This window comes from Sander vitreus, chromosome 11, assembly GCF_031162955.1.
Source record: "Sander vitreus isolate 19-12246 chromosome 11, sanVit1, whole genome shotgun sequence".
In the NCBI taxonomy this organism is placed as follows: Eukaryota; Metazoa; Chordata; class Actinopteri; order Perciformes; family Percidae; genus Sander; species Sander vitreus.
The window spans coordinates 11,299,535-11,325,959 of NC_135865.1; the positions used below are offsets into that span (position 1 = coordinate 11,299,535).

General features: G+C 41.0%; 1 protein-coding gene across 4 annotated transcripts in view; it reads right to left on the minus strand.

Annotated features, from left to right (window-relative positions):
- Nucleotides 1–26,425, minus strand: part of epha3 (eph receptor A3) — a 100,363-nt gene that overhangs the window by 65,766 nt on the left and 8,172 nt on the right. For all 4 annotated transcript variants that reach the window (XM_078261611.1, XM_078261610.1, XM_078261613.1 and 1 more), the window contains exons 2-3: nt 26,193–26,257; nt 17,192–17,852 (exon numbers count right to left, since the gene is read on the minus strand). In XM_078261611.1, the coding sequence (XP_078117737.1) occupies nt 17,192–17,852; nt 26,193–26,257 (726 nt within the window). The remainder of the gene's footprint in view (nt 1–17,191; nt 17,853–26,192; nt 26,258–26,425) is intronic.

The window sequence follows — 26,425 nt, forward strand, 5'->3', positions numbered from 1 at the left end:
CTTTCCCCACCTGGGGACAATTTACTGAGTATCTCAGTTAAGCTGAGCACACTGGTAATTAACACTGAACTCCAGTCAGTTAGCTGGTTGATAGCAGAGCTCTGCATTACTGCATTGTTTTAAGTGAAAGACTTTACAGGGCCAATTTTTTGCAAACCAGAAAGAGGCATTCTTCACTTCGGCTTCCTCACATTGTCATGGAGAGCTTAAAATGAATATGGAATTTAAAGAAGAATACTACACTGAACAACTCTGTAAGAGCCAAACACATCATTCCTATCAGTTCCTCACTTCCTCAAAACTAAAAGTTTTAAAGTAGTTTGTGGGCCTAGTTGGTTTTATGTGTGAAAACTGATAATAGTCTGTCTCACATATCCCAAATATGTACATGTTCCTTAACTCAAGGCATGTGCGCTAGAAATTTCATCAACAATGTTAGCTTCTAAGACATAATGCTGGCAGACAAATACATGTACAAAATAATTCATGAACATTTACCTATTTGGCCTCCTAGAATTTGCTGTTTCCCATACTTATTCTCAAGGTGTAGATACAAGAGCAAAAAAGAGAGCATTATCTGTCATAATATCAGAGTTGTATGATGCTGAAATGTGTCTCCAAAATAAGTAAAAAAAATTACTGATACTGAAGTGCAGAGGGGGCAGGCGAAGATTGACACACTAGATGAAAGATGTTTGCTTCATAATTAAAAGGTGTGCACCCCTGTGGTAATGTATGACACTGTAATTAACACCTTATTTAGCTGATAATAAGATGCAGAGCATTTTATCAACGATCAAGCAGTCATGTCTCTCTCTCTCTCGCTCTCTCTCTCCCACACTTTCCATCTCTCAACCCCTACATTTCTGCATGTGTGTTGAGAGTGTCACTCAGCACGGCATTAGCATGGTAAGTACATGCAGATGGCAGCCACAGACAGTAACCTTTCAGGAGCCATTTACATGTAAATCAATGGATTAATTGGCTAAAACTCATTAGAGTTGGGGTCTCATCAATACCACACACCTCAATTACCCCTGGCTATGAGCTGTCATCCCCAACCCGTCCACACACAAACATCGACGCACGCACACACACACACACACACACACACACACACACACACACACACACACACACACACACACACACACACACACACACACGAGAACCAGTGGTGTACATGAGGCCTCTTGATTGAGAACTCAAGATCACCCAATAACTTCTTTTTTAATGTTATTTTATCATACAGATTTGTAGCCTACTTGTCATAAAGGACTGCTGTCCTGTGTATATATTTTGAGGTAATTGAAAAAAACAAAAAAATCATATCAGAGGTGGAGAGACTGATATGCAGGCTTGAATGAAAGGCCAGGATCAGCCCCCACACATAAATATAGCTGTTTGCACCAATAGCAATACAAAGCCAGGGAGAAACGCAGGAGTCAGTGCAAAGGGCCTTTGCATTAATCAGTGAGATTTCTGTAACATTCCTTGAAGCTTTGCACTTTGGCATTACCTCCAGGTGCTGAAATTGAACACTTAATAGCAAATGACTAGCAGAGCGGAAGAAATGGAAAAATTGGTCAGTTGTATCCCTTGATGTGGGCCATGCTACCTTTACCTTGACAAATGCCTTGTGCCATCCATTTGAACAGGAAGAGATGAAGGGAAATGAATCGGAGGAGGTGGGAATTCTGTGGATGATGAGTACAGTAATCTTGTTGGACACTGCTGTCTGCCATTTTTCTCTGCTTGTCTTCACCCCACTTCTAACTTTCCATGCTTATTTCTATGTGTGTGCTTGTGTGTGTGTGTGTGTGTGTGTGTGTGTGTGTGTGTGTGTGTGTGTGTGTGTGTGTGTGTGTGTGTGTAAGAGAGAGAGAATGTCTGCGTGAGTGTGTAATTTCTAAGAAAGGTCAGTGCTCATCTCCACAGTATCCCTCAACCTTTAAAGGTTGAATCCTTTGTCCTGGGTATAAGTGACACTTTCATTCCAGCTTCTTCAAGAGGAGGGACTTAGACAAAGACAAACAGAGAGAGAGAGAGAGAGAGAGAGAGAGAGAGAGAGAGAGAGAGAGAGGCCTCTAGTTTGAGAGCAGTAGCATTAAACATCTTTGGCATCGCAAACACTTGTTGACACACAGTGGTGGTGTTGGTAAAGCCAATGCTAAGCGAATAAGAATGTGGGGCTAAATGCATTGGCTTGTCCCTGTACCAGCAACAATTCATTGATATCATAAACACAGCTTAACATTAATAACACTATGACTTGATTTCATACCTATTATCTTTAACTCCACCATTGAGACAGCAGTATCCAAACAAAACAAACTACATGTAGTTGAGCATTCAGTTCTGGGACAGACATCTGAGGGGGAACAATGGGTCTGTAAAAATAGGCATTTAAGTAAGTAACAACAGATTTAAAATACAGGCACAATAATAAGGAAATGTCTCTCTTTTGTACATGTCTTTAATATGTGCATTTGGTGTATGTATGTAACTTATATAAACACACTAAAACAGATTAAAAAAAAAGTTAATGTAGTGTCCATCACAATTACTTTAGCAATATAATAATAGATTCATATGGATTTATAAAGAAGTGTTTAAAATCAATAATCTATCTGTACATGTATTAAATATTCATTAAAAACATACTTTATAAAAATGTGGTCAAGTACATTTTCTTCGTTTGCACTGGATATGGCCAACATATTAATGTCACATTTTGCCCGATGTTTCTAAAATCCGGACACATTATATCATCTAAATCTCATGAAAGTTTCATTTTTCTTAACATAACTATTTATTTTTAAAATGCAAAGGAATTGCATTATTTCAAGTTTCACTGTGGCCAAGCAACATGACTTAAAGGAGTTTGGTTGATAATTAATGGAGAAAGCAGTATATAAAATTCCATACACACACAGTCAATAGAGTGTTTTCTAGAAATTGGCATTGGGAGATGAAAACTAGTCTATTCAATATGAGTGGTTCTTGATCTAGATTGATATGTTCAAAGAAAGGCATGAAGGCAAACACAGAAGTGGGAAAAGACACATACAGTATACACAGATGCAGACCGTTAAGGTTGTCCGGTGTGGTCTAGCGTTGCAGTCGCCACGCTTGGCTGCTCTGGGCAAGCTCTGTTGTGTTTGGCATTCAGAGTGCAGGGACAGCTAAAGGCCTGATTACTGAGGCCTGGCCGCTTTTAATCAGCACACACAAACTCATATGCATACACAATAGTAGTGCATAGCTTGCACAACAATAACCCCCTTCTCTCTCACAGATGCAGGCATTCACACACGTACACTTGCACACACAAGAGGGCATGTCATTCCATCTGACACCATTTCTAAGTCAACTGCCGTGGCTGAAGGTAAAATGTCACCACTCTGCTTCTTGCGGGGTGGATAGGGATGGCTAGAGTACGCAATAACTGAGTGCAGGGACCTTTTCCTTCATCTCTATCAAATGTGGGAGTAGGGAGAGTCAAGGATGCATGTAGTCTGAGTCTATGGATCATTTCAGAGAGACTTTCTGAGACATCAGTGCCTCTTTTACAGAGGCACAAGCTGAGAAATAAGTTCTCTTGAGGTGGGTTACTTAATTTTGTGTTCACATAATGGTGTGTGTGTGTGTGTGTGTGTGTGTGTGTGTGTGTGTGTGTGTGTGTTTTAGCATTTAATTTATTTACAGTTAAAGAAGGTACAATTCTGCGTAATTCACTGAAAATACATGCTTTTGTTCAGTGCCTCCAAGCCAGCAGAGAGAAATTAAGTCTCTAAAGCTGATGTAGGTGTCCCAATAAGTTTGGGACCGGCCCTCCCAGTTATTTATGCCTTGTGCCTACATCTTTACTCCAGAGTTTACTTCATTGAGCTCCGTCACTGTGAGTGAAGCCAGCAACCATAAAAATAAAGGTCACTTCAGCTACTTGTCTCCAGAGCGTCATTTTTCCAGGCACAAGCTCAAGCTGAGGTCATATTTGATGGTCATAACAAAAATTGACCTGTAACACAAAGGGCTCAACACGGCCCAATATAGCTGCCGTAACAAACAGGTGGTCATATTGTCCAGGTAGCAGGTGGTGCAGTCCCCCTTTTTCCCTGTAGAGAACCATAGCCTCAGCCTCAAAGATGTTTACCTTCATGACCTTAAAGGGGTAGTTCAGAATTTTGGACATAGGACTACATTTCCAAGTTAGCCAGTGTGTTATTTATCAGTTGCAGAGTTCGCTGGTGCTAGGCTAGCGCAAGTCAACAGTATCTGCTAGCCTGCCATTAAAAGCAGTCTTACACGCTCCACAGTACACCCGAGGCAAATAAATTATAACGCCAGACTATCGATGTAAATGCCTGTTGATAGAATAATGTTAGAATTAAAACTACCCTTGCATCGCATTGCAATAGTTATACTTTGTTCCCTATAGTTGGTAGCATAGGCTACAGCAGCGGCGGAGTGATATTATCTAGGCTACTGAGAAAGCCGGTTTACATGACAATCACGCAAGTTTATTTACCTGCCGCTGGGAGCTCCAACTAATTCCACTCTGCCAGGCTATAACTCACATAACATTACCGGTACATGAAAGCACACGGGCTAGCTGACGTTTCTGTCAGCAATTACCTAGAGTTAGCAGTTAGCCCAGCCAGGTATCTACCAAGAGTGTAGCTATACCGCTAACGTTGTCACTCTCCACAATGCATTGAACAGTAACGTTCCACTAACGTTGTCAGTCTCAATCTATCAGTAGCAGCTAGGCTAACGTTATGAAAGGGGCTAGCTTTATTAGCTAGAGTAGCCTACCGAAAGTTATTACCTGTTCATCAGTAGCTGTTGGTGCATCTAGAAAGACGGATGGAACCGCATTCGTTGTCAGTGACTTGTGGTCCTTTAGATTGCGGGGTTTTTCAAAGTCGTCGGGTCTAAAATGATCACTACACATTTGCCAGTTGAGTAGGGTCTCCGCCGGTATCTTGATGTCCAAGCCAGCAGCTACTAGGTTTCCTGATTGGAGTGCGCATCTCTGTTTACTTTATGGCGCAGTACTACTAACCGGAGCTAAGTAAAATTCTGCCGCTGCTGAGAAACTAGTCCCTCAAAATGTAATGCGATCATTGAGATGCAAGGGTAGTTTTATTTCTAACATTATTTTATCAACAGACATTTACATTGATAGTCTGGCGTTATAATTTATTTGCCTCGGGTGTACTGTGGAGTGTTTAAGACTGTTTTTAATGGCAGGCTAGCAGATACTGTTGACTTGTGCTAGCCTAGCACCAGCGAACTTTGCAACTGGAAGGACTGGATGAAAAGTGTTGAAAATTGTCTCCACTGATAAATAACACACTGGCTAACTTGGAAATGAGGTCCTATGTCCAAAATTCTGAACCACCCATTTAATTGAAATGCATAGTCAGATAGGTTAAATGAATATAACAAACAGAAGGGTAGAAAGTGCATCTAAGCCACAGAGTCTGCCAAAGCGTCTCCTACAGGATACCTTGTAAGCTCAGTCATAGTGTGATTGAAAAGCGTGCAATGGAAATTTGACAACCTTAGGACCTGTAACTGGACCTAAAAACTCAAGTGCAGCCTTTTCACAGCCTTTCATTCCAATCCTTGAAAATGCAGGATTTATAAAACTCGTCTCTGACCAGATTCCTTTGATCCATTCCAGCCCTACTCTAGGTCAAAAAGAAGAACACTATTGACAGGCAGCCAGTTCACCCCAAGGCTAAGCCAGAGCAAAATGTGCATACAGTTTGGAAACTCTGGAAATTGATGTCTTATTAATGGATAAATGTATACAGGATGACATTTGAATGTACGAGTGGACGATGGAGGATTGGTAAGACAAACGTATAGTAATGCAAAGAATAAGTTAAAGCACATTTCAGCTTTAGTGCGTGCATGCGCATGTGTGTGTGTGTGTGTGTGTGTGTGTGTGTGTGTGTGTGTGTGTGTGTGTTTGTGGGTGTGTGCTAGTGAGAAGCAGTTCCTGCTGTGGTAAGCACTTTGTCTTCCTTTCCTCACCTCTATTCACTTCACGTTTACTAATGACCTGTATCTATTGACAGACATGTCTCTCACACTTATGTTGTGCACTTATTCTCTCTTTCCCTCCCTCTGTCTCTCACACAAACACACACACACACACACACACACACACACACACACACACACACACACAGATCCCAGAGGAGCTCTGAAGCCTCACTTCCTGCAGACCTGATTAAGATGGAAGACGCAAACAATAAAAACACCAAGGTTACCATAGCAAGGTCAGTAACACACAAGCAGACACAGGTACGAGGGAATAAACATACTAAAAAAAAAGCAGCAGAGGGTAAACTAGAATCAGCTGAGTAAGATTAGTTCTCAGCCTTTTTTGTTCAAGGTTTGTGAAGCTTACTGAGACCTACGACTACAAAAATATACATTTATATTTTGTGTATAGTGATTTGCACATTGCAAACACACAAAACCCAAAAGTTACACTTATATCCATGAATCAGTATCAAAATTTGTATAACAATAAAATGGAATAAATAAATAAGGCTGATAAATTATAAAGGATATATAAATAAAGGAAAAAAAGACTATGGTATAATAGGGGCATGAAAAATCGCTCCTCCGATACCAAGTCAGTACCCCAGTATGTTAAGTTTGTGGATGAGTGCTTGGACTATGATTGATATGTGTCACATAATTTAGCATCACAGCAAAGTGTTGGTGCTGTCAACGCATAAAGTGAATAGATCAAAAATCTCCCAAAACACTGTGAGTGCGAGTACTTGGACAGATGAGTGCATCAGTTTGCAATGTGTCACTACATCAATAGTCACTGGCTAAGGCCTCAGTGCAGAATTACCACTAGGCTTCCATGCTGTGCCCTTACTCTAAAAAGTGTTAAAACAGACATTGCTTTTCTTTGCTTGGCTGTCATTAAAGAGTGCAATGTTTTTTGAAACAGAAAGGTTGTTATGCTGACATCTGTGATGTGGCAGCACAGTGAGACAGCTGCTGGAAGACAAACATTTATCGGTGACGCTTGGGTTCTTCAAACTGAAATGACACTGGGAGTCATCTCTTCACTGAACGCATCGCAGCTGTACAATGAGATGTTGCTTCTGACAACTATTCGTAGTGTCACTATACATGCCTACAGGACGTGTTTAGATAAGTGAGACACTTGACAGCCGCAGCCCCTAGATGTGTCTGAGGTTGAAGCCGAGGGCATCTTCAGCACCAAGGACAGCAGACATCACACACAATAGATTTACAGTAATATGCTTGTTTTATTCATGAGTTAGATACAGAATGTCATATAGGCTTACATTGAATATAGAAGTAGTAGTATTATGATTAGGCTCTTTGACAAGCTATGGCTGACAGGCCTCTAATTTAGCTTTTGTGCAGTCATTTAAACTCCATCCTCTGCTGAAGGTGGACATCAAAGCAAAGCACATAATAAAATATGCAGTTGTGAAGTGAAACACTGATAGTAGTAAAAAGTGGTAATAGAAAGTAGTAATAGAAAGTGAGGAGAAAAAAGGGTTAGGTAAAATGCAAATGAGCTGCTGATTATGCTGTAGACCAGCCAAAGTCCATAGAAGTAATTGCAACAAAAAAAGATGAAGCTGTTCGCCCTACAAATAATGTTTTTATAATCACTTATTCAAAAGCAGTTTTGTAATGTTTCATGTTTTCATGCAAAATAAAAGACATAACACTGGGGGGAATATGCTTCACTATTGCATTAAACAATGACAAAGAAAGGCCAAATATTTATTGATTATTGTAAATGCCACTGATGGTTATTTCATGTTGTGACCTGTGTGTCTTCATGTTGTGGAAAATATTTTTATCAGTCAACTTACTGGAACAATTGAGAGAAATGCACTCAGGAAAAGGATTAGTAGAGCAATGCTGAAAAAATTAATAAATAAAAAACACACGTCAGCCTCTTTGGATGTTGAATTGATAGCGGTAACGTCACAAATCACAAAACAGGCATCCTGCACCAAAGAGTTTTCAGCGGGGGTCTATATCCCAGTGACAGCTTGCTTTATTTCTCTCTTGCCTTTACCCCCCCTCTCCTCCCTCTCCAGCTTGCTCCCTCTCATCTATCAAGAATGATGGAGTGACTCCCCTGTCCTCTCCCCATTTCCCTCCCCTGTTACATTACATGTGTATCCAAACAGGACGTTTCCTGCTGTGTCCATCCTGCTGTCCTTGCCTGTCCACCAACACACACGCTCAAACACATGTACACACACTCGGCATTCCCACAGTGAGTGTCCGTCTAGTTTTAAGACCTGTTGGCTGAATGGGAATGCACAGAAGCACACACATGCACATATACAGAAATTATATATGTGCTCTTTTCTTTGTCTTATGTTTTTGCATATGCATCCTGAAGGCACACCATAGTACACACACACACACACACACACACACACACACACACACACACACACACACACAAAAGACTGACCACTGTGAAGTGGTCTTGTCAACTGCAGGGGCCTCTCCAACAAATAAACACCCCATCTATCTATTCCTCCATTTCTGTTTTAGGCCTGGTTGTGTATGTGTGTGTGTGTGCATGTGGGTGTGTGTTAAGTTGAATTCCTGAGCCTGTGGTTACCAACAGCTTTGAAGTCCTAACAGTACCAGGGCCCCGGGGTGACGGGCTCACCCGCCACCCCCAGCCTGAACTGGAAGGTCCATAAAGAGAAAAGCAAACAGGCAATAATACCCCGAATGAACAAACCTTTCCTGCATCTTTGGCTACAGCCTCCTGCTTGGCTCTGCATGGCAGAAACACACTCACACTGACATACATGCAGGCACACACACACACACACACAGACACACACACGCACACACACACACACACACATACATTTACAGATTGACACTGCATCAGAACACTGTACGTGTGCACACAGGATACAGAAGTAAACATTGATTTAAGAGGGACTAAGACACAAGTAGACTTATGCACGTTATTATGGAACCCATGCCACTTCAAGGCAAGACCCGCCCTTCAATAGCAATCACACTCTACTATTGGCCAGGCAAGGTAACGGAACCCGATTTGTTCAGGTCCTATCCCCTGACCAGTTGGCTATCGTGACCTTAACTACTCAAGGTAAATGCCTAACCCCAACCAATCGGGCTGCTTTGTAGGGCGGTACTTGCCTAGAAGTTGTGTGGGATCCATAATAACGCAACATATGCTAACATAGTCTTTCAAACTGCATGTACAGCAATGGATAAGCGTATGAATGTATACTCTCTGTCCTCCTCTCTCTCTCTCGTGCATGAAGGAACTCTCTCTCTCACACACACACACACACACACACACACACACACACACACACACACACACACACAGATGTGTATGAGCATATACAACATTATTGCTGAGTTTCTTGCTTAGTGAGTAATTCCTGCCTTTGGACTACAGCTGAATTGTGTCTCTAATTAACGCTATGCTCATTAGCTCTCTCTTGCTCTCTCTCTCTCTCTCTCTCTCTCTCTCTCACACTTTCTCTTTCGCTTTCTCTTTCCCTTTCCCTCCCTCCAGTCAGATTTCCCTCCCGGCTGCTGTGTTGTGGAGTGGGAGTCAGTATGATTGCTGCGGGCTTCTCTGCATGCTTTAATTAGCTCAGGTTTTTTTCGTGTACATCAAGGTTATGGAAGATCCTCAAAAAGTCAAACAGTACTGGAGGGACTGAAAATTTGGGCAGCAATATAAACAGTAGGAAAAAAAAATGAACACAAATAGATCAGCTTGAAATAAGGATACACTTTTAAACAGTCCCACATTACTGCATGAGCAACTTGAGAGCATGGATTCTCCTATGTTTAGCCACAACACAATTGCTTAAAAGTTAATAAAAGAGGGTAAACAGAGCAAGATCCAATGCAACTTGAAACATATGAGGTGAATAGCCATGTTTCCATCTAATTGTCAAGCGAAGATTTAACCGAACTTTTAAAATGTCGCAAAAAAAACAAAACAAAACGAATTGGAATCGCCATCAACTGGTTTAGCGTGAATACACTAGACTACGCAAAGTGTAGTTTTGTCACAAGTTGACGTTATGCATGGTTGTAGATTGCAAACCGGCTTCCATGATGAAGGTGTTGTGAAATGTGTGTTAAAAGCACTTAAATAAGAAATTCATGTTGTTTGGTTTTAAAACAGTCTAAAGGAAATGGTAAATTATAGTGCAATTAAAACTCACTATTTACATTATTTACAGTACTTGATTTACAGCAGATATATGAAAAGGTACACAACCTTATTTGTTTAACAGTAATTTAGTTTTACTGCAAGCCGTCACAGGAAGTGCTTTTATTTTGAAGTAGTCTACATGGAAGTTGTCTGTTGTGTACTCTTGCTAGCTTACTGAGATGAACGTGAGACACTAGATGCAAAACATGTCCGTCAAGCTTAAGTTGTTCTCAGGTTCGGCAGAAACCGAACCCCGTCAAAAAGCCCAATATTCGGCTGAATCCGAACCCAAATCCGGGATTCGGTGCATCCCTAGTGTCAGCAAGACAACCGTTCACCGGTGTGTATACGTGGTGTACAGGGCCATACAATTCAAGCTGTTGAACCACTTCGTCAATTTACCCGACGTGGCTGAGGCACGGGCAATAGCACACACAACTCCACTACGCACCTTGTGCCACAAGTGTACGGCACACAGGATGGGACCCATATCCCGATCATTCCCCCATCCGATGGATACCCGGACTATAGTCATGTGAGTTACGTCACAACTTATTCGCAAAGCTGTTTCCATCTCCCATTCTGCGCATTTACTCTTTTTCGAAAAAAGGCAAAAACCACCTCAAGTGAGTGTAAAAACGTTTTTGCGAATTTGATTACGTTTTTTTGAATTTTCCCATTTCCATCAACATTTTCTAATGCGATACTTCAAAATGCACATAAAATACGTTGATGGAAACACGACTAATGTCAGAGGTGAGGAATCCCAAAATAATCCCAAAGATATTCCCGAAAGGTTTCTGCCATCAACTTGAGAAAGGATATCTCTATCTCTATATCTAGTGTCTCTGCTAGTTGGGATGAGACACTATTATTTCTGGAGTAAAAAAAAAAAAAGAAAAGATTGCTGTACTTTTTACATTCACCAAATGTTGTAAAGTGTAGTGTGAACATTATCATTAAAGACCTTTATCACTGGAGCACTCAATCCTGGCCTTTTTCTTCCAGCCTCTCCTCTCCTTTTCAGCTCCAAAAAGGGGAAATGCCAGGCAGTGCACAGCCAAAAGGCTGCAGCAGAGAAAGCCTCCACATTAAGCTAAACTGACAATAAAGGAGGACTCTGATGCAATGGAACACTAGTGTTAGAACAGAGCCATGTACAATATAACACTTAATTGACCCAAATACACACACAGGGCACAGGACCTGGATTACATTTGAAAATATGTGTGGAAGTATATGAGTAACACCTGCTCTCAACAATGACTATGGAGGTGCCCATTAACAAGGAACTGAATGCCGGACAGTAACAGGCTATTGTTGTACTCTGCTAGACTGTGCAGCTCCCATTGTCAATGTGTGCAACTTTGGTTTACAATGTGGGGCTGCTGGAAAAAAGGAACAACGGCCCAGAGGACTCAGTGAACTGGATAAATAAATGCTACTATTCTATGATGCACACACAGAGAAACAAATATAATAATGCAAATGCATATTTGCTAACAAAAGAAGGCAAGAAAATAATCTGTGATGTATATAAGCCTGTTGCTAGATACTGTCATTTTAATTTAGGGGATGTGGTTTGTGTGAAGAACTGACTTGTTCTTGTGGAGAGCTGGGCAGTTATAGAATGGCCAACACAAACAAACAGAGTCCTTCCAAGGGACCAGAAGAGAGCCAATAGCTCCATGAATTCACAGCACTCAGCCTCAACAGCCTGGCAGAAAAATATACAAAAAACACAGTACAAAAAACAATGTGGGTGATGAGAAAAATAAAAGAAAATGGAAGCATGACAATGGGACTTCTGCAGTGCTGCTGCTTTTACTAATTGGCCTGTTATTTACCTTATTTAAAGCAGAAACCAAATGCTAAAATATTTGGCATTACGTTTTTATTTGTCTCAAGAAAGAAGACCACATATGTGGCACACAAAATTATTCAAATCCCCACTCCTTATAAAAACATTGGGTATAACTCTTAAATACATTCATGTTAAACTTGATGCTTAACATTAAAGGTTTAATTGGATAGCAGCAGTTCAATTGAATTGCATTAAAGGGTTCCTGATCAGGGGCAGAGAGGCTCTAAAATCTTACAAAAACACTTAGCAGAAACAGAGCAACACTGGTATCCCTTCTGGCTAGTCTTCGTGACTTGATAACTCTTAAGTTAAAAAAAAACCTAAATTTACTGGGATTTTAGTTCTGGTGTGGTCTGACCACTCCTGAAAGCATGTGAGTGTTTTTTGCAAGCTAACATGTGAAATGACTTTCTTCACCTGCCGCACTGGATCTCCTCCATTTTACACCAACCTTAGGGATGAGCAAACCTCTCATTGGCAGTTCCAGCAACCCCAATAACATTACAGGGAGTCATTTAAATGATTCTTAAAGCTTTGCTTCAAACCAAATAATGAAATGGATGCTACATTTTGGATTTTGGAGCATTTCATTGGTCAGGTTGATGTAGGTTTGCGTGACACAGCCAATGGAAGATGTATAATGTGTCCGCTCGAAGGCCAAGCATGTCTGTGCATGAGGGCAGCAGCTAAATCACTTTAGCGAGAGAGTGGACAGTGATATAAAACATTCAACATTAGATAGACGGAGGTCTCTGATCCAGCGGCCAAGACCATCAGCCACAGGGTTGAGCGGAGACAGAGAGGGAAGAAGGAAATGAAGTAAACAAGGAGAGAAAGGCATTGTCATTTGGAAATGCTGAAATCATTGCAGTCAACAAATCATTTTAGAACATAAATCATCAGTGCAAAATTATTTTTACTTTATAGTGCCTTTAAAACGTGGCAAAATTACTTTCACTTTTAGTGCTTTTCTCTCTTCTTCCACTTATAATACGATATGGTAAGTAATCCATGCAAAACCAGCAACTCAGGCTTAAGTATATTGAGTATATATGTCCCTGTCTGTGTATATGGATTTACTGTATATCTGTAATTATAATAAGCATTATGGTACTGGCAAGTTTGAGGATTGTGTGTCTTGATAAATCCAGTAAGAATGTAAACCTGGGTCTCTCCGCAAAATACAGCAGAACAGCTGCTTGCATTTGCAACACACACATGCACACGCACACGCACACACACACACACACACACACACACACACACACACACACACACACACACACACACACACACACACACACTCATACACAAACTCGACAGACAGACATCCGTTTGCTGTTTTAGGATCAAATTAGGGTTGCAGGAATTTCACACTGATGGTAGATAGGAGTTAGTTCACCTGCTCCAGTCTGTTCTAATGACAGATGAAAGACTGACTTAGCGAGATTAGATCGGGCCTCACATTCTCTGTGGAAAGGCCGAAGACTGCTCACAAAACATACAGTAATCCAGACGATGACGGACGCTTCCATTCACCTTGTACAGTCTGAAAAAACGCCATATGCACTCACTGCGTTTCTCCCTGAAAAAAGATCTGTTGACATCGGCTCTGATATGAATGATGAAATATCAAAATACGCTCACAGCAATATACACTGCATGATGTGAAATATGTAATCCAGCCATCCGCCACACACATGCATATCACACACACTCTCATAACAGCAGCTCACACACAGTGTCCCATTGCCAAAGCCAGACAGAATTGATGTGTTCTTTTGAAGGCGCCACTGAAAAAACATCCTCGCTTTCGCAAACATTTCAGGCTACACACACACACACACACACACACACAGGCAAGATAATGACAGTCTAATACTGGAGTGTATTCTATTAAAGCCCTTAAACACACTTTGGAGTCTGTGTAAACAAGCAACTGCTCTCCTCTCTTGTTTCCTCTCTCACTCATAGACATACATACACACACACACACACACACACACACACACACACACACACACACACACACACACACACACACACACACACACTCGTGGAACAGAGGCTTAGGTTAACGGAAGATGCTGCTTCGAGGCGTTAAAGCATGAAATATTCAGCAAAGGTGCTCCGTCCATCTGACTCAGAACAGTCAAAGCACCCAACACCAAAACACCCAATCCAAACACCTGCATGTTTAATTACTAGATTATTCATTATATTTAGTGGTCTTAGCTGCATTTCATTTTGTTTGTTTATTTTAGAGAAACAACAATGTAAGGAACAGTATCCAATTATAGAATGCACATTTTTTTCCCATGTACAGCCAATTTAATAATAAATCAACAACCTTTTATATGGAGCTATGGGGTAAAATATGAACAAGTTGGTTTGGGGCCTGCTTTCTGTCTGTGACATGTAAACACTTGAGAAACCATGGTTCAGACATCTGTTTCATTCTGTTGTATCTGGCTGTAGCTCTGTAAACATGTTTTCATCTTTCTCGCTATCTGTCTGTACGGTGACCTAACCCGCATGCAGTCATCTATCTGTTAACACAGAGGGCCTGGAGAGCGAGCTGTGCGCTGGGGCCCCCCGACGGCTGCACACGGGGGCTGTGGGGGCCTGTTGGTGCAGCTGTCCCACTCCAGGGTAACATAAGACCTTATTAGAGTCCATTAGACCTCTCTGAAACTAATAAGAGATTGTCAAATACATCCAAACATTCACACAATTCACAGAGACAGGAAGTGAAAAGAGGGTGGTATGAATGGGGACAGCGGGCTGCCATTTGTCTACACCACGTCCTATTCTAACTACAACTGTTGTCCTTTCAAATTTGGGGGAAAAAGCAGAATTTGTGGATTGAAGCTGGCAACATTTTGAATACAATTTCCCCTTTAATTTATTAATAGCATTTGGATCAAAATTTAGAAATGACATGTCACACTTCCAATAACGAGCTAATGCCTTTAAAGGTCTTCAACACCCTTTTTTATGGAAGTAAATAAGGTTGGGAAGTAAATGGCGCCCGTCAAATGTTTCTTTTATACACGCACATTTATATGTCATGATAACCCTTATTTTGGTTGTCATTATTTTGCCTACAATTTACCTTCTTCCCCAAGCTCTTTACATTTTGCACATATGAGGTTTTCATCTGACAGCTGCGACAAAGTTTCTCCTCGCATCTGGACAGTGAGACAGGTTCGTCTGCAGTCCACAGACCCAGAAAAAGAGCTTCCCTTGGCCCTGACAGCAGGGGCTTGACCTGGGACACTGCCTTTGATCTTTAATTAACACTGGGCATGGTTCTGGAGACGAGAGGGTTGATGAACATGGGAGCATTTAGGGCCAGCAACAATAACTAGGACTAAAAGAGAGCTAAAGACAAACTTCCAACACATTTTATTTTTATTTTTTTACTTTAAAGCCATTGTGGAACAGCCGCAGTGCAGAGGTGGCTGCTTTCAAATATATGCTGTGCCTGGCTTCTTAGGCAGAGGCACATCTTGTCCGATATGGACCATAGAAACCAGCCACAACAAAGAGAAGGTGGGGTTTCACATGCAGCTGGAGATTCTGTCTCAGCTGTTTGTCTTTGGCATGGTCAAACAAAATATACAGAAACATAAACCAGTGGAGCATAAAGTAAGCAACAACTTCTATTGTTATTTTACATTATTTACAAGATATTTAAATTAATATATACATTACATACATACATATACATTTAACTTACTTCTTTCACATGTATATTATGTATGTAAATGCTTTCTACAAAACCTATGGTGGGACATTATGAAAACACATTTATGGAGCTGCTGCATTGGATGAGCTACTGTACGGATGCAAAACATCTTGTTGCAGAGAAACACTGATGAAGTACTGCAACTGTAATTGATAAAAGCTGTAACACTAGCCATGGGTAGCCACACAGGAAATTTAATTTTGCAAAGTTATCTAGTTATGTTAAGCCCTTTTTTAAAGAAAAGGTAAAATAAACATACTTTTGGGAAGTTACTAACTCATAAAACTGTTGATTTTAATCGCACTTGGATATTTTCTGCTGAGATGAAAGGCTCCTTGTGACACTTAACCTTTGAACCCACTGGTTGCTTGATCCCAAAGGGAATGTAAAAGTTACTATGGGGCATCAGGTGCTTAATGTCTAAGTAGTTAGTAAAGTTAAATGAAGAGTAACAAGTACAGTCAAAGGATAATAACAATCAATAAACAAGTTGTCTGGAAAACAGCCAAATATCCTAGTAAAACCCTCAGGTAATGAGTGTTTTACAGAGCAATGTTTCAAGTTCTGTAGCACCAGGAGCCACAAAGATCTTCAGTATCATTGAAATATTTTGATTCTTTCCAATAACCAACTGGCTACAACTTAAATCAATCCCCCTGCAATGCATGTGTGATGATAATGATGTGACAGATTGAAAATGAAAGGCAAAGCCAGGCGGCCAGACATGTACTTTTTGGCTTTAGCAACCACCTCCAAGGCGACAACAGACTGGTGTGGTCGAGTATCTCCAGACTCCAATGTCTACCCACTCATGACTCCGCCAACACTCACAACCATCACCGCAACTATTTCATTATTCACCATCCACTCCAGTCTACTCCTTTCTTCTGGGTTATCAGTCCCATCCCTGCTACTCTGGTTAAGATCTTCCCATAGCTAATGATGTGTCACACAGAAGATGTATATTGAATCACTGCATGCTACACCATGCAGCTCACAGACTTGGTTAACAGATCGCACACATTCTATCCAGCAACACTGTGGGAATATTGGGTTCTTTTGAAGGTATCCCACATACAGAATGTCCATACACACACAACCATACACACATGTATACACAAGGGTTGAGCATCAGGCATTATAGCTTCTGGGCTGACAGTTATGAAGTGTGACAGTCTTCTCATCAAACACTTTGCACACTTTGCAGCCTTGGAAAACTTTGCTTTGTATCACCGTATTTCAAACAATGACTGAAAGCATGAGAGAACTGAGAAATAAAATGCAACTGAATATGAAAGAAGAGTTGTCTTACTTTGGCAGGTGTTGCTTCTCTCCTCGTATCCCGGGTTACACAGACACTTCCCAATAGGCACGAGCCACTCCCCCTCTGTGCTGCAGTACATTCGCGGAGGCTCCTCCTCTTTGGAGTGATTGACACATGAGCCTTTGACCTCAACCAGCGACTGGGAGTCCATGGGCACCGTATCAGGGAAGGAGGCCAGATTCCTCACAGTGTGCGGGCACTTCTTGAAGTAAACCCTCACTGAAACTAAAGCTACGCAGGCGCCCACGTCCTGGAACGCCAGGTAGAAGCCCTTCTTGGTCATGGGACCCACCTCACGCACCTCAGTGTTGAGCTTGAGAATGCGATCTCCGAGGTCCATTTGGGTGAAACTCTCATCAGCAGCGATGGTGTCAATCTTAGTGAACTGGTGTTCTCTGAAGTGGCTGCCCTGGTCGTCGTCCGTCTCCAGGTAGAGGAGGTTGAAGGTCTCCTTGCAGGTGCCCAACACCAGCGGGATGGAGTTGCAGTCCCTCAGGGTGAACTTCAGCTCCACGTAGATCTTCTGGGCTGACTGGCGAGGGATCCAGTTGGTGCGAAGCCAGTTGTTCTGGCTGTACTCCATCACGTTGCAGACCTGGAAGGTCCTGATGGGAGTGTAGTGCTCATCCACCCCACTGATCTCCTCCCACTGAAAAAAATGGAGAGAAGGAGAGATGGACAAGAGAAACAGAGGGAGACGAGGAGGAGCAACAAACAAGAGAGAGAGAGATACATGCAAGAGGAAATAGGGGGCAAATTTAAGGTTCAAAAGGAGGTGTTGGTGGAGGAAACAGCAAAGGTAGAATGAACAAAAGGATTAAAAAGTTTAGGTAAAAAAATATATGATGATAAGAGGACAAATAAGAGAGACAGAGAGCAAGGGGATAGAGGGAAAATAGGGTTTAGGGTCAAAAGAGAATAAAAAACGATCCAAGATATTGTAAGGAAGTTAAAGAGGAAGGGGTTAGATAAAGAGGGAGTTTGGAGTCGGAGAAGGAGGAAGAAAGAGGAAAGGAGGGGTGGATAGCAGAGAGAAAAATAAAAAGTTATCTCCACCCTATAAGCACTTACAGATGAATTATTTAGATCCAGATTCACTCTTGCTGAATACTAAGCATCTAATAAACACTTCAGGGTGAAAAATCACACTAACAGATCTCTTGTAAATTACTCAAATTAATTAAAAGCAAACTTGCTGCCTTAGCCAAATCTTCTCGATTAGAGCACTGTGAAAATACCTCAGAGAAAAATCAGGAAGTGTGATTTCTCTTCTCAATCCTACTAAATTTTTGTAAAGCTGCTTAATTGCTGTTAAATATTAACAAATCTTATAGTGTTTTTTTCCACCCTTTTACTAACATGTTTTTTTTTTTTTCTCTATAAGTGAGGTCTTTCAAGCCACAAGTCTTGGTTATTTGCATCACAGTACTACTGCTACTAAAGGAAACGTGCTGAATCCACTATGAAACAAAAGAAGCTACGAAGTATGATGACAGATGTGAGTGTATACTAGGAACGTTCATGTCTATCTTACATTTTCCCTCCACTGGGAGAAAGCAATGAGAAGAGAGGAGAAAAAGAAAGCGGGGTCATTCCTTTTGAATTCAACACAGCGGGAAGACTCATTGATCATGCGCTTTGGCTTCGCTGTCCAGGCAAATCAGCACTGAATCGGAGCGACGATGAATGGGCAAACACCTGAAACACTGGGCTCATTGTGGTTAAAATGACAGTCATTACAACGAATTGGCCTAAATGTATAAATTGATGCTTTTTGCTATTTGTATTTCATTCCGTGAAAATTCTGAATGGATGTATGCCTGAATGAGCAGTGCTTTCTTCAGAGAGAGGGAGAGAGGGAGAGACAGAGAGAGAAAGAGAAACGCTTTCTGGGTAAGTGGAAACTGAATTATCGCTCCTTTCACACAAGCATTAATGGAAACATAAACCCACACACACATATACATTCACATAAGGCTCATGTGAAGTGTTTAAAGTCCCAAAGCAGGCGGACACAGCAGGTGCTTTCAGCCTAACACCGGAATTAATGACGAGCTAAGAAAGTCGAGGTTCTCTATTACATGGTTTTGTGTGCCCGTCCATGGGTGTGTGTGCGGGGTGTGTGGGTGTAAAGCACATATATGAGTGTGTGGTGTTCAAGGAGCTCTCAGGCTGAAGGATAGCCACTTGCGTTTCATCTCACAGTAAAGTTAATGAAACACCCATGAGAGAGAGAGCGAGAGAGAGAGAGAAAGAGAGAGAGAGAAGAAGAAGAAAGGGGAGAGTAGAGAAAGTGAAAGAGATAGAGCTGAAATAAAGAAGAGGGAGGGAAAGAGAGAGAGATAAAGTGAGAGGAAAACTGAGGGGAAAGATTCCATTGGTGTTTAGTCTCCCCCGTCATGCTTTCCTCGGCATCACCTCATTCATCAGACTGTAGTCTAAGTTCTTTATAGGTCTAACAATAACAGGGGAAAGTAGACACTATTGAGTGGGGCTAAATATAAAGAGATGAAGCTAAACTTAACATTTCACCTCACTTTACTCTCAAATTAAATAGCTTAGCGTATAATATAGGTAGAAATGATGTTGTGATAACGTGCAAAAAACATTTGCTGATAGACTTTGACACAACAGAAAGCAGAGGAAGACAAGAGCTGCCACTTGATTGCTGATTAGTGATTCTGTTGACGTTATGTTTGATACGACAATGTACTTACAGTTTACATGAAAAGAAAGCATCCTAATCTGCTTCAGCTTTATATATATATATATATATATATATATATATATATATATATATATACACATATATACACATTCTGTTATAGTTAAACATGGCTTTCTGCCAGGATTGAAAGCAGCACAACCCGGAATCTAACTTCTTTGTGCAGATGTGATGCGTCACCGCTGTTGGTTAAAAATATGACCTACTAAATAAAGACAATACAGAAATATACAGATTACATTCTGTCCGAAAATGCATGAAAATAGGCCACATGTGTCAATTGTTGTATAGAGCCATGATGTGATTACATTACAGCATATATTTTGTTGCATGCTAGAAATTAAATGTATACACTACTTACTACTACTGCATTAACAGCAGAACATGTGTTTAAATGTTGCATAAATTACACTTTTAAGGCGGAAATGTTAATGAAAGTATCTGAAAAGTCTTAAAACATTAGTTTTCCCTTTATATCTGTTTGTGGCATTGTAGCGTAAAGCATGATTATCGTTTTAATGGTTATGTTTAGGCATTCAAAGCACTATGATGTCTATGATTTGGGAAAGATCTGCTGACTTGTTTCTACATTCTCCCAAAACCACAATATTTTCCTAACCTTGACTAAAGTGTTTCTGAACTTGTGTAACTCAGGATGCAAACCCTAGGCTCTGGTGACAAAGTCTTGCACTTTGTACAAGACCACTTCTTTAAAAGAGAAAAAACATTGTCATCGGTTTCTCAGCCAAACAAATTAAATGTAATTTCTTGAAGACAGGGTTGTTTATACACCTTCGCCTTGAGACAATGTACAATAAGATGACAAGCAGCTTATATTTGCAACAAAATATTGGCAAATGGCAAAGTGGCCATGTAAAAATGTAAAACAATTCATAATGAGAGCTGGAAAAATACTTTTCTTTAATCAAATATAAAAAGCACACAGCATGTATAGTATTGGAGGACTGGCTTTGTGCCTTCCTTTCTACCTCTTTATGATCTGGCATCTAATGAAAAACTTAAGACGATGGAGCAAATGTCAGTTGAGCAGACTTAATACTCTAGATTGCACATACCCTATCTTACTGTTTCAAGAGCTTCTCCACTGAGAAAATGATTGCTACTTTATATTTTGCCACATTTGTTTTCCGTTACCCTAAAAGTACGCTACTCTGGCAAAATTGGTTTCTCACAGAACAAGTGTGCATTACTGTACGTACGCATCTATATACTGAGTGAGCAAGTGTGTGTGTGTTTGTGAACATGAACTATGTTTCACTTGTTGTCATATGTATGAGCATATTGTGTGCGTCTGTGCATTTGTGTTTCTGCATGAATGAATGAATGTGTGTGTGTGTGTGTGTGTGTGTGTGTGTGTGTGTGTGTGTGTGTGTGTGTGTGTGTATAATACTCAGTCTTTGTAAGCAGATGTCTGTGAGAGCTGCAGGATTTATGTCTTATCCCTTTATGTACTTTCATGTCCACCAATATGATGCAAACAGGGATAAATCTAAAGTGACTGCGAGTGATTGCTCTCCGCTTTTAAGCTGTCTTTGGGAGGGGTCTGAAGTTTGCTGTACACAAACAGTCACACACACACACACACACACACACATACACAGAGTTCAAAATCAAACCCAGGTGTGTGTGTGTGTGTATGCATCAGTCTGTATGTATGCTTAAATGTGGCTTTTAGGCTCGCCATATCCTATTCCAAAGAAGATTACTTGCTTGACTTAAGCAAGTCTCTGCCAAAGTAAATGAGACCTCCGCTTGATGTGAGGATCCCACTCTGGAGGATAGCATCTATTACATGGAGCTATCCTCTTCCCCATCCCCAAACATTACATCATGACAACCTTGAATCACTTCCCCGAGTTTGTTAACTGAGGCTTGTTTTGTGTCCTTCACTTGACAAGGAGGAAGTGAAATAAATAGAGAATGTCTCTATGAAAAACAGGATAATGCTCTACGTTAAAGCATGTTCTGGGCATGTTATTTCATGGGCATCCAAATTGTCAGACAAGAATAGTAAACAGTTTGTTTTTGCTAATCCAGAGGCAACATTTTTACCACGACTACCTTTTGGAGGCAACTCCCACTGTGAATTGGTGAAACTGTTTGTACGTCAACCAGGATAAATAAAGGTCTCAAGTGAGCAGCAACCCCCTTCTTTCTCTCCATGGGGGTGTAACTCCTCTCTCCCTGTCCTCTAATTGATATATAACAACACTAGGACCCTACACCAGACCCCTGACACCCCACAGTTGGGGCACAGTTTGGTGTGACCTCGCTCCTGGTTTCTCTGATCAGTGCTGTAGGTAGGTGAAGCAGCTAAAGGGACAGCAAAATGGAGTGTGGTAACTTGATCTGCTCATGACATCTACAACTACGGCACCAGGCACGTCTCAGAGTCAGCGAGTCAGCACACAAGTTCACCCACTTCAAAGAAACGCAGGTCAATGGGAGTTAATGGACCTGGTTATGGACCAGTATAGGATAACGATGCATTTAAGACTAGTTGTGTTTAAGGAAGATTGAGAATATTATGTGAGTAATATATTAACAACATACTACAACGTGTCGTGAGCTATTGCTTAACTAATATAAAAGAGATTTTAGATTTTAGGATTTTTTGGACGTGGAATTACTAAATGGGGCTTTATAATAAAAATATTGGGAAAAAACAGACAACAACATATAAAGTGTATTTACAACTGTCCATTATACCTCTGCAGCTGGAGTGGTTAAATCTAAAAATCTGGAGCGCCCAGAGCAAGTGCAGAGCCGTTGGGTTCCATTGAGGGCAGTAGGGTCACAGACACGACAACTGCAGCATATCAGTCAGAGGACATTTCATCAGCCGCTCTTACCAAAGGGAAACCTAAATACACACTTCATACCGTCTCTTCTTCCTGTTTTTGAACAGCTCAAAGCCTTGCCCTACTAGTCCATGTTTGTGCATTGCTCAGGGACACATCAGCAACAGTTGCTGAAGGATGCTGGAAACAATGAATTTTCAATCAATTCCAAAGAACCGTGGCTGCAATACATTCAAAGTACTGCAGTGGTTACACTGGTAGGGCATTTTGCTGGTTTGTTTGTGCTTTTTAATCATGCTCAGGTCTAATGAATATTTTGTGCTGAAGGGTGTATCTGAATATGTTGCCATGCTGTATACTTGCTGTCAGTCAGAGGGCTTGCATCAGCTGGTCTTACAAGAAAGAAAGTAAATAACACAATTTATACTTCATCCTCTTCCTCCTCCTCTCTGGTCCCTCTGCCCTCCCTACTAATCCTCGTTTATGGATGGGCTTTTCTCTGTACTCTCTCTCTTTCTGGGGGGCAATGTGAGCACTTTATGCTGGTCAGCTGATTTCACAGATGGGGTGGCAGCAGGGCATGGGGGGCTTTAAGAGCCATTGGCTGACTAAAGAAGTTGAAACAGCCGTCTGTACTTTGACAGCAAAAATAAAAAATAGAAAGCTGGCTGACTGAAGTGGTGGACCTCGTCCAGAATATAGAAAGCCATGCCATTATACTGTGCATGGCCCCCCACCACCCTCCTCTTCCAGACCTGAGAATTAGTATGTGAGATGTGAATGTCTGCGTGTATTAAGTATTTCTCATGAGTTCACACATTGTGACTGCCGGCTTTTTTTTCTATAGATGTCAAGCATTTTCCTCGCTGTATACAAAAGCTCAGTCAATGCCATTGTGACTTTGCTTTTATGAAAGATCTACAATCCTGTGGAGAGTATGAGCCTAACATGTAAACACATTTACAAGAAGGATATTTCCCTGCACATACAATACAAGTTCTACATTCTTTTCCTTTTTTTTCTTGGGATGGTGAATAATCAGTCCCATTCACTTCATCATAATGATGATCCTATAAGGAACCATGTGTTTTATAAAATCTGGCATACACTTGTTTTATTAATATAAAAAATACAAAACATTGTCAAAATAAGTAGATGAGCAAATATGTGGGTTTCTATACTTTTAACATTTAATAGTTAAAATATTTTAGTATTATAAATTTCACATTGTAAATAATGACTAGCTAAGCAAAAACAAACAATTGAGTCAATATACAACAGTCCTGGCAAAAAACAGAAATGCAGTTGTATCACCCTGTTGGTTCCTATGAAAAATGGACTTCACTTTGTATGTGCCCATTAATTCAATTTTGTATTCACAGTCAGTGTCTGGGGTGTTGGGTTGTTGCTGAAGAATGCTACGAAAGCATGCAAGAATGTAATCTTTAACACTCTTTAGTCTTGTGAAGGGCTAAGCCCCCTGGACACTGCTCAGCAATCAGACTGCCTCCCAGACAGATAACAGTATATCTGGATCACACACACTCTACACATAAACACACACACACACACACACACACACACACACACACACACACACACACACACACACACACACACACATACTTGTCAGTCTAGTCGGAGGCTCTGGAGCGAACATCTTGTGGAGACTAAGCTCTTAATTTGTTCTGACCGGAGAACGGTGTGTCTCGGTAGGCCAATAGCCGCGGCCTCTCCATCAATGTGAATAGTGTTTGTGTGTGTGTGTGTGTGTGTGTGTGTGTGTGTGTGTGTGAGGGCTCAGTGCCACTGCCACATTATGAGAAATCATTTGTGAGCAGCACTCTCCCAGGGCGGGCTGCTTATCGGAGCGCAGTCAGTGGATGACGTGAGTAATTACAGATGATTCACCTTGAGGACTTGATCATCAGCAATATCTCTCTCTCTGTCTCTCTCATCCTTTGCTGTCCTTCCTTCTCTCCTCTTCTCTCTCTCTTTCTTACTCTCTCTCTTTGTTCATCCATTTTGCCTGTCTCTGTCTCTCCTTTCTTTTTGATCCCCTCCTATCCCCTCTCTTTCTCTCTGGAGTCATTCTCATGACATTGGCTTCCATTCCTGCAGCATTTTTATGAACTGTATAACCACACGCTTTTCTTCTGAACTCGTTCAAAGCAAATAACATGAAATAAAGCAGATCTCTCTGCGCACACTGCATAACCTCTTTCACGCATTCCAATGTTCAATGCTGGATCAATTCCCTGACATCGGTGCGCATTTTCCTACACGTGAATAACTTCTATCAGCACAACATCAATCTCTCCTTGAAATGGCCACGCAATTGTCCTGTAGCCTGCAATTGTCTTTTGACTAAATGCATGTTGCACTTTTTCCTTCAGGTCATTTTTTCATTGTGGTTCAACCTCATGAAGAAACTGAACGTTTTGACAGTGCCAGCACTGTATATGGCCGAAGGAAACAAGGTTTGGCAGCTCCACGGAACAAATGACTGGATTACCTTAAGCCACTGCCAAGGAGTAATTCTAACACTTAATAAAGAAAAAAATAGGAAGTGTGGTGTGTGTGTGTGTGTGTGTGTGTGTGCGTGTGTGCGTGTGTGTGTGTGTGTGGGTGTGTGTGTGTGTGTGTGTGTGTGTGTGTGTGTGTGTGTGTGTCTCAGTGGCCCAGCCCCAAGGCACAGTAGTCTAACTAGTTAGACAAATAAACACTGAGCAAGAGCCCACTCAAGGGACTTTGGTAGCAGAGACAGGCTGATAGATGAGGCTGCAGAGATTTTTTTTTCACATGTATGGAACTATGTAACTGTAACATTGCTGTTTGTTATTTTGTTTGTTTAATGAAAGCTGTACAATTCTTACATGTAAAAAGTTATAGAATTCTTCAGCACTAAAACACATCTCTAACGAGTGCTATACGTAGATTTTTTAACAACGTGAAACGTGTTAAAAGACTAGTAACTGTATTAAAGCACGTGTGACTGAGAATGTTGTGTATTTTCAAGTAAGAAGAAATGGATTAACAAGTGAAATCTCAACAATGGAATTACAATGTGTACATGCAACAGCAGGTAATGCTATCTCTGTTGTTAATGTGATATTTACCAAAAAAAGGGGTAAGCCTGTCAACATTCTTGTGTGGATGATTTTGATGCTACAACCTAAAATCCTTTAATGCTTTAATCTTTCTTTAAATACAGCACCGCAGATACAAGCAGTACATTTTCCCTTAAGCATCTTGACCATATGTCAAGCTCCGAATGCTTAACCTTTAACATAAGAGATGGAGAATGAACAAAAAAACATCTCAAGAAAAGTGGGTTAATCTGTGGATGTGTTCATCATTCATGTGTGTCGGTGGATGTGCCCCCCTAATGTAAGCATATTAAGACATGATGTGGGTAAATGTAGAGATAGAGGTTACTCACCCCATGCAATGGGTAGGAAATCCATCCCAACTCCCCTTGGCTTGCTTTAGAATCTAACAGGTTGACTGTGGTGAGGAAGAGAAAGAGAGGGAAAACAAAGAGAACATATGAGTGTCTAGGCCTCGTTAGCCCCAATTAGTTTCATCTAATCCCACAGGAGGGATCCCCAACCTCAAGCACTCATCGTGACTTTATTTGCTCAGCTGCCACACACACACACACACACACACACA